Source organism: Pundamilia nyererei, unplaced genomic scaffold, assembly GCF_000239375.1.
Source record: "Pundamilia nyererei isolate P.nyererei 1_Seehausen unplaced genomic scaffold, PunNye1.0 scaffold00006, whole genome shotgun sequence".
In the NCBI taxonomy this organism is placed as follows: Eukaryota; Metazoa; Chordata; class Actinopteri; order Cichliformes; family Cichlidae; genus Pundamilia; species Pundamilia nyererei.
In genome coordinates, this window is record NW_005187407.1 from 2,278,513 (window position 1) to 2,288,364 (window position 9,852).

The 9,852-nt window shown below is 39.4% G+C and overlaps 1 protein-coding gene across 1 annotated transcript in view; it reads left to right on the forward strand.

Moving 5' to 3' along the window:
• The first annotated feature begins 3,592 nt into the window (after positions 1-3,592).
• slc1a3a (solute carrier family 1 member 3a) overlaps positions 3,593-9,852 on the forward strand; it is a 12,928-nt gene continuing 6,668 nt past the window's right edge. The window contains exons 1-3 of the mRNA XM_005722056.1: positions 3,593-3,733; positions 4,174-4,498; positions 5,352-5,489. Of these exons, the coding sequence (XP_005722113.1) occupies positions 4,315-4,498; positions 5,352-5,489 (322 nt within the window). The 5' untranslated portion in view covers positions 3,593-3,733; positions 4,174-4,314. The remainder of the gene's footprint in view (positions 3,734-4,173; positions 4,499-5,351; positions 5,490-9,852) is intronic.

The following is a 9,852-nucleotide window of genomic DNA, read 5'->3' on the forward strand; positions in this document are numbered from 1 at the left end:
GTTCCACTCTGGAGTTACCCTTGGTGAGAGGTGGTGAGCAAGGGTAGGTATATATGTATCGATGTGGTTCTGCACCTCCATGTTGGGGTTTTCCCCACTGGACAAGAGGGTTGTTTCTCTATGCTTCAAGTCAAAGAGCAGGTCTAGACTGTCTATGCTTATGTGCTGAACATCTGATCACACAAACCTTCTTACGGTCACTAGAAAGGTTGCGGAAGGGTGCTCTATCCGGGGATGTATCAACATCAAGTATCAGCCTAACCTTCTTTTGAACACTTAGACATGAGGGCACAAGCTAGGGATTAACCACTAACACTACAAGTAATAAACATACCCAAAAGCTGAAAGAAAAATTACACTCTGCCATGAACATCTATTTATCACAGAGTGATCTTGACAGAAGAAATTAGATTTTACACCAAACTTTACGCCAACCCTGAGTTTCACAATCTTGGTTGGTTATCTTTTATAAAGTTATCAAGCTTTAATATTTGGAACAAAAATAACGGTAATTATAAAGAGTCAAATATCAAACCATCCTTATGAATTCTGAGGGCCTGAAACTCAAAAAGTTTTCAAAGTATGAAGGTAAAATTTTGCATTCCTGCATCAATTAGACTAAAGCAATCATGCAACAAAAAAAAAATCAGCTGGAAACTTTTTTTCAGATTTGATCGATTTTATGCGGATTGATCCAATAGTAAGATTCAGACAGTCCTTGAAAAGAATCGCTGTGCCACCACGATGTCTTTTCATCAATCTCTCTTCACCTAAACAAATGTCTCAACAGTATTAATACAGTGCAATTAGCTGTGCTGACAAGACAGCTGCAGACTGTCTGTGAAGACATTATGGATCTGTTCAGTGTTTCTGAGGCCCAGGGCATTCCAGAGGTGTATAATAACAGCACAGACAAACTTTTACTGTATTTCAAATATAATTGTTTGTTTCTTACAAGGTAATGATGGTTATTAAGGTATTCTAGTGGGATTCCAATGTTGCCAATAACTCTGTTTGCTTCATGCCTTTCTGTCTGCTTCATGCATTTCCTCTTGTGATCTGAGTTGTGTGCTCACATGTTTGTATTTGACTAAAATATGTACCTCGAAGGGAACATAGTTTCCCGTTAGGTATCTTGACCACTTTCATTTCTTTAAAAAAAAATAAAAGTAATCTGCAAAAACCTGGACCAACGAGTTGTAGCTTTGTTGTAGTTTAGCTATGTAGAAATCAAAGCAGCAAAACATCAATTGAATGTGCTTGATAGCAAATTCTTCTCTGGTGTATCTACTGGTACTATAGTAATGCACAGATTTTTCAAACGCAAATATTCTTGAATTTATATGAAAAGCATCATTCGTCTAGATCACTGTGAATGACTGTGTATAAAATGTTTTACTGCTGAATTTGGTGTTGAATTACTTTAACCAAACTTTAAAATAGAATTCAGACTATCTGGATGAATGGCTGGAAAGAGGGAGGATGTTTTTTGCGACCATGCTGAGTGGCTTCTGCCATAGATTATTGCAAGGCCACACATTTGATTAGCTTTATCTTAATATCAAGGAATAAACAAAGCTGCAATCCATAAACATTTGCACCAACATCACATGAAGAAAGAGGGACAGTGGGCATTTCAGAACATTTCTGCCATACTTGGGTTTCCTCACTATGAGTCAGAAAGGATACCTCGGGACAAGCCTGACTCTAAATTCCTAAATTTCAGTGCCAAAATAAAGTCCACGTCATTGCTTTCAAACCCCTGGGTCCCGTGTGGTAAATTTTGTGTTTAGGTAGCAGAAGTGCAGTAGCACTACAGTCAGCTCATTTTAAAAACAAGCGTCACTATTGGAACAGTCTGTTTTAGTGATGGGATTTCCGGCTCTTTTTAGAGAACTGGCTCTTTCGGCTCGACTCACTAAAAAGAGCCGGCTCTTTGGGCTCCAAACCGGCTCTTCAGGTTGTTTTGTTGCTTTAATTAATTTATTATTAACAATAATATAAAATTATGCACAAAAGGAATTACTAATGTAAAAGAAAAGAAGTGGTTTTATTTATATATGTTTATATATAAATATATGCGGTGGCCCCTAGAGACAAAACACGTACAAACTCCAAAACACTTTTCTAGCATGAACTGAACTTCCAAAACAGAGCTACCTAGATCACTTAAATTACACAATTGAAAGCATGAAAGCATATGTGTATTGTTTGTGTATTTATACACAAGCACTCTGCGCCCGAGCATCCTGGAGCACTTCTGTTGTATTTTGTACGTGTTTTGAGTTTTTATGTGCTTCGGAGTTTTTATGTGCTTCGGAGTTTTTACGTGCTTCGGAGTTTTTACGTGTTTTGGAGTTTTTATGTGCTTTGTCTGTAGGGGCCACTGTAAATATACTTTTATTTATTCACTCCACATAAAATGTAATAAACAAATCATATAATACAAAAACCAACTATTCACATTTCAACTTTTAACTATTTAAATTTTCAGCTTTTTCCTTTTAAACAAATTTAAAGTGAAACAACACAAAACACTGCAAACCACAGCACAATTAAATATAAATTAAAATATGAAAACAAAAAGAAGATGCATATTCTCTGTCATATGGACCTGCATGAATAAACTTTCTGAATCCTTTATCATCTGCAACTGAAAATAGTTATGGATGATTACTATACCTTTCTAATGTGATGTTGTTGTCCCTGGCGCTTTCTCTCTCCTTCCCTCCGGCTCTGTTCCTGTGCTACTGCCAGTGTAACTACCGCCCCTCGCCACTCTTCCCAGCGCAAAGCACAAGTGACTCAGAAAAAAAGTGCAAGAGAGAGGGTGAGAGAAAGAAAGAAAAAAAACCCCACGGCTCGCGTCGTTCACGTCAACGAACCGGCTCTAAGAGCCATTTCGTTCGCGACCGACACATCACTAGTCTGTTTCTTTAATGGCCCAAAGCTGAGCACCACTTGTACTATAGCCACTTGGTAAATATTTACCTTCTCTTTTTAGTTTAACAAACTTAAAACTCCACAGGTTTTTAGAAATAAAGGGCAGCCAACTGGACTTTGTACTCAATGGAAAAATGTGCAATTTAGAAAAGACAGGGGGGAAATGAGAGAAAGAGAGACTGAATAATGTGTCTATTGGAAATGTGCCAATAAGAAAATGTATGAATAGGTAATCCACTTCCAGATTTTTTTTGATGGATGGGGCACTTTTATTTCTCTCTTGACTCATTCGCTGCAGGAATCTCCAATCAGGCTGAACTTATCAAGCGTGAAAAACCATGTGAAAGAGAGGCTGACAGAGACAGAAGAAAACAAGAAGGTTCTTTCTCTTTTTCCTACTTGGAAAGCTCATTATTCCTCAAGCTTCCCTCGTCTGAAAAGCGACCCCCTCCTTTACCTAACTTCACTTTTTTTTTTTTTTTAGTCCCCGCCTCACCTCCCCACAAGCCCACACTATATGAGTGACTAGCTAGTTTTTCTTCTACTCCAGCACCGCCTCCATTCTCTCACTGGCTCTTTCATTCCCTCAATCCCACCACTCCTCCCTCCTTTCCTTTTTCCTCCCCTCTCCTTTTTCTCCCTGTTTCTTTTCATTGCTGGTTGTTCACGCCAGCCAGCTGAAAGCCAAAGAGCTCCTCTGTCCGTCTCCCACTGATCAAGCTTTAAGACACAACTTTCCTCAGAGAAACTGAGACTTTACTCCAAAGGAAGCATTCACTTGAGTCTAAAGGTACAGAAACAACTTCTACTTTTAGTATTTTATACCAGTTTATGTGTTTGCAGATACATTTACCCATCTAACCAGAAGCTGTGTTTGTGTGTGTGGATGTGTGGGAAACTGTACACGTGTTGAGGCTAGTGTGCATAAGAGGAAGTCTGCAGCCTTTTGCATAGCAGCACATGGGCTTGTCATAAGAAAGCATGTCTCCAAGGAAGGGTTAAAATATTTTCTTGTGGGATGGTGCTGCTAAATTATTGCTGTCATCTGTCAGAAGTTGCAATGGGATATTGTAATTTTTCAGTCTCACTTAAATGTATTTGTTCATCTGCTGTAGTAGTTTCAAACTATGATAGAGTCACTAACCTCTGTTATCTGATTCAACTAACCGCATGACTGTCTAATCTTAATAGCTGGGTAACTTTTAAAATATTATCTTCCCTCTCAACCAGGCAATTCCAAAGGAGAAGGCGTGACAGAGAAGACCAACGGATCAAGTGAATCATCAGCACCTTTAAGGTGTTCCTGTCACAGCTGAGTGGAGTTCAGGTTTTCCCACATTCATAACAGATCTAAAGATTTCACTCGCAGCTATGACTCAAAGCAACGGTGAGAACCAGCAGAAGACCCGGAGTGGTCTCAAACAAATCCGAGCCGGAATCCAGTCCCGATCAGTAAAAGCCAGACAGAAGGTGGAGAACATGACAAAAGACGATGTGAAGGGATTTTTTACCAGAAATGCCTTTGTGATTCTCACTGTTGCTGCAGTTATTATTGGTAAGTGGGGGAGGATTTATTTTTTACTTCAGGCATGTTTTACATGAAGAATAAATCAGTTCATTAAAAACTGAAGATTACTGGAGTACACCACATTGCCCTCCTCTCTTTAAACTTGTAGAGTGCAGCACATTCTAAGCGTCATGCAAATAATCCATGAATTTGCAACCAACAGCTCCACGCTGTACTAAAAAAGGAGGACGAATAAACACAAACTCTCCAAATGAGAGAATACAGGGAACATAAATTAACTTCTTAACTGGCCTTTGGCATCAAGCCAAAGGTCAGCTCAGTGCTCTAACCTCTGACTCTTACTCAGTAGGATGTAAGCCGGGCCTGCCTGCTGCCTGGACATCTGCAGCCCTGCTAGAATTACACCATGCCACAACAAACACATTTGATTGATTGTTAAACTCCGGATACTCCTCACTTCAGGCTGCAGGGTCAGCCACCTGGGCTTGTCTGCGGATTACTGATGGAGTGAACAAACAGCTCATTGAAGACACAGACTTCACTGAAACCGAAGATGAAAACAGACATTTTAACAAGAAAATCTCATTTTAAAAATCAATTAAAGCAGGAGTCGCAACCATTGCGCAACTACTGGTGTTTTGAAGAGTCTAAACGGCACATCAAGTGCTTTTCACTTTCAACACTATAGCACCACCTACTTAGATTATCTTTTTTTGAAAGTAGTCACAAGCATCATAGCCTACTAATAATTTTAACTCATATTAAGGATGTATTCATTCCTGTGTTGGAGTTAAATCTAGGACTCTACTAAGCTCATGTTGTCATGTCAACTTAAAATGGTCACATTAAGTTTCTGCTTTGCTTCTGCTTCACACTGCAGGTATAATCCTGGGATTTGCCCTTCGGCCATATAACATGTCTTACCGTGAAATTAAATTCTTCTCTTTTCCTGGAGAACTGCTGATGCGAATGCTTCAGATGCTGGTGCTGCCCCTGCTGGTTTCCAGTCTCATTACAGGTATGGGCATCAAAACATTTTTAGAGCAATGAGGACACTAAAAGATACAGATGCATCTCCATGAAAAATACATAGACTACTCGCTGTCAGAACCTTGTTTTATTCTTGTTTTAGTCACAAGTACATCAGATTAGGAGGTCAGGGAACTAACCCCCATCAACAACAACAATAAAAATAGTCAAGTTTTAAGGGTTACTTTAAATCGTGAATGATGACTTAGAAAAAATGTCTCAAATGTCTCAAATAGAAATGATTTAGTTACTCTATGAGTAACTGCGTCATAAAGTTAAATACATCTGACACACCCAAGGCCACATTTTTAATCTATTATTAAGGTAAGTAACTTGTAGTCATTGTCTATTTCTGGCTTACCTCTCAGAAACGTACACTTGTATCGAACAACAATATACCCAGCACTTTACTCCCAATATCATAAATACATAATACTACCCTTTGTCTTAGCCACACATCCACAGCAGTAATTCAGAGTGCCTACTCAGTATGTCTCCACAGCTTTCTTCAGATTTTGTAACACAGTATCTAGTGTAGAAATGGCCTTCTAATGTGTACTCTGAGTTCCTGCTATCCTGTTGTGGAAGTGCTGCAACACATCAGTTTTCACATACGAAAAAAGAGCACATGACTCTGTTTTTATGGGATTTTATGTATGTGGATGTCTTAAAACTCGTCCGTGTTTATTTTAAGAAGCTGATAGTGTTGTTTGCTGTTTTGTGGCTTGCTGACCAAAATAACCCTCATGAGTGGCAGAGTGTGTTCACCTAGTGGTGCCTGTTTCTTTTAGGCCTCACGGTAGATGTGTTTAGGATGACCTCATAAGAGAGAGAGAGAGACTCAATCACATGCTTGATCATTGTAGTAATGCTCTAATCTTGCAACAGCATGTCCACAGCAGTCACAGTACATTTTGTTTTATTTGAAGCCATTCAGAATTAGTTTATGCAGCTCGTGTAAATTTTGTCCAAATATTGCAGAACAATAACAAAACAAAAACAAATGACATAAAGTTTTCAAGTGTTTAATGCAAGTCAGACACACGCGAGTACTCGATTGTAGCAAGTGTAAGAATGAATAAAGTTATGGAACGTGTAAATTTCCAAAATACGAGTCAACAGCATTGACGAAATAGATAGGAGGGCCTAACGCCCAGTCATTGAGCACCGATTGGAGGGGATCGGAGGGGCCAGTCTCCTGAAGGGATGACATAGACAATTGTCCGATAATAACCTTCTTTGTGCTTCAGCAGGGCGTAACAACAGCATCCTCTGACATCATGTCACATGACCAACAGCATGTGGTAATCGAAAAAAAAGAAAAAGGATTCTGCCTTAGTCACAAACTAATGCAAGTTATTAGACGCTATTCAGAACCAGAGACAGTCAAACACTACACTGCTGCACGTAGCCGATGCTGTAACAGCAAACATCATCTGCATGAAGAGATAAATAGTAGCACATGGAAAACAAATTCCAGTAACATTATAAACAGTATAACAATAATATGCAGAAATCTGATTATTGTAAGTTAAAAAACAACTATCACTTCATTCATACGTTTTAAATACAAATACTTTGTTTAAAAATAGACTTTCATGCATGTTCATAAAACCAGAGGTTTTTTTCTCATCTGTTTTTGTCTCTTGATCATTCAGGTATCTTTATTATTTTAATGGGGTAAAGTTATTGCATTACAAGTTCTTTTAGAACACAGTTAAAAGGTGTCCTACTCTAGTTGAGCTAAATGTAACATATATTTCATCTTTAAGTATTTTCATTATGTTCTATAGGACTGATTGCTTTGCATACTATCATGACTTTGAGAATAACATATTATAGAGCACGGGAGCCTCACAGTCATGAGTTGTCTTTTGCAAACCTGTAGCCCTGTGCAATATGACTGTCACGCTCCTAAGACTGGGTAGAAAAGGATTTGGCTCTGAATTGATCTCTTCTAAAAGTGAAGTAGAACTCCAAATCAGTTTAAAGACCTCAAAGGTCTTTTAAACAAAACACAGAGGAGAAAGAGGACAGGCAGGAAGGAGAAGGCTTATCAGAGAAAATGTTTTTTAATCATAGAATAAGAAAGAGAGAATAAAGAGAATGTTTCTTTTTTTCAAAATTATATTTCATTCAGTTTTTCTCTCTCTCTCTATAGCTCTCTTTTACACGTACTCCTTCACTCGCCCACTCACATAAACTAACCTCTCAATCCATATTGTCCTCAGGCATTTCATTGTGAGAGCCAACTCCACCACAGAACCTTTATACAGCCAAGAATGGGCTGGATAGGAACAAGAGACATGGGCAGTAAAAAAAAAAATGATGTCAAGGGATCATGAGAGGGAAGTCAGAGGAGGTTTCTGGAAGAGGAACATAAATCAAATCTTTCGAAGTGTGATTTTACAAGGAAATAAAGTCCAAGAGTACCATTGCAGGTCTCATAAGAATGTTCTGCAGCATCATTTTCCTCCTCTGTGCTGTCCTGCATGCACATAAGAATTTTAGCTACATGGAATAAGAGGCATTGAAAGGTACACGATCTCATCAGCTAAGCTGCAAGTTTAAAAACACCAATCTAAATATGAAGTGCCCCTTTCTACAAACCTACAGTCATTATGTCTATTTGCAGTTACTGCACTAAAAGTAAGTTGTTGGTATTTGTAGTTATACCCACTAAGGTGCAGAGGTATTGACTGACCATAAACTGACAGGTAAAGAATTGCTAGAACCGTGGAGTTTGTCTTTGCGTTAAGGGCCGACCTCTTGGAATTGCAATGTCCTGCATTTCAACTTCCTCCCCAAGGCAGGCCTACTTTTGTATTTGATGAACATTGCCCATATGAAAAAAGAAGGTCATTGTCCTTCCTCTCCCTCAATCTTTCGTTCTTTTGAAAAGATGGAATTGGTACGGCTGTATCCGCTGTTGCCTGGACAACAGGCTGGAGATCATTGTGTGCGTCTGGGACTAACTAAGTCAACAAGTTTTCCCAGGGCTGTCAGAAAGGGAATTGGGGGGAAAGCAAGAGAAGGGGGTTGATTGGGAGGGAAAGGGTGGCAATGAAAGAGGATTGAAGCAATAAGATCAGTCTCCCCCGAAAAAAAGGAAAAAAAGGGAGAGGGGTGAGGTGAGATGTGGGTTTGGAAAGAAGGGAAAGCAGGGGAGGTGTACTGGGGGACACTCTGAAATAAGGGGTGATGATGGAGGGGTGGCAGAGAAAGGAGGCGAAGAATTTGGGAGAAGAGAACGAGGAAGGGGAACGGTGAGGAGGGAAGGAAGAGGATCAAAAAGAATCGGATAAAAGCTCAAGTCTGGCCATGTTAAGACAAGAGGTACAGAGAGGGCCAAAGCAGGGGCAATAGCTACACCCACCCACCCACGGACAAACAGAGACACACACTCACAATTGTGCTCTTTGTCTGAATGCCGACTGACATAATCCATTTGCTGGCATCTCACCGTAACCTTAAACATCACAACTAAATACCAAATGACAACCTTTAACCGAGCCTTGATCTATACCCAGTATTAACCTGACCCCTATGACCAAGTCTTAGCCCTCAATATAACTTTCAAGGCTGTGTCATTAAATGAGGACAGACCAAAATGCCTTCACCTCCAATTAAAACTCAAACTGGTTCTCACACACACACTGTGGTATAGACAGTATCAAAGTGAGACATGCGAAAGAAACACATACATCTCCCATCACACAAAGCTTTCTTTGCCTTCCTCAGCTCTGAATAAAGATAATGGCCATAATAGGACCTGACACTTTAAAAATACAACACCACTATCGCGCCCATTGAAGCACCTTGTCAGTTTCTAAATCCAGCTCTCTGAATGGCTGTATTTCTTCTTGCTGCCATTATCCCTACAAAGTCTGTTTAATGCTATTAGAACTGTGGAGGACAGTTTAGCCTCCAGGCGCTGCGACTCCCTCACAAATTCTTTCTGGCGGCCATTAAACTTCATTTATTCTGCAGCATCAATTTCTTTCTGAGAACCAGATATTTCTTTTAAAGTTTCTTTCTGAAGCTAAAAATAATTTTGTTTATTTGCTTTTATTGTAATTTTAGTGTCGGCGTATCAAGCTCTATAAAATTTATAGCCTATAAATGTAAGTGCTAATATTACATTTAAATAGCAGAGGTACCTGTCTGGTTGTCATGCCAACATAGCTGGTGGAGGTATTACACCTTTATGCTGGGTAGTACATACCATAAAACAGAAAAGAAGAAGAAGAAAATAACACAGTAACTTGCTGATTTTTATGGCAGTAACTAGCTTACACACACACACACACACACACACACACACACACACACACACACACACACACACACAC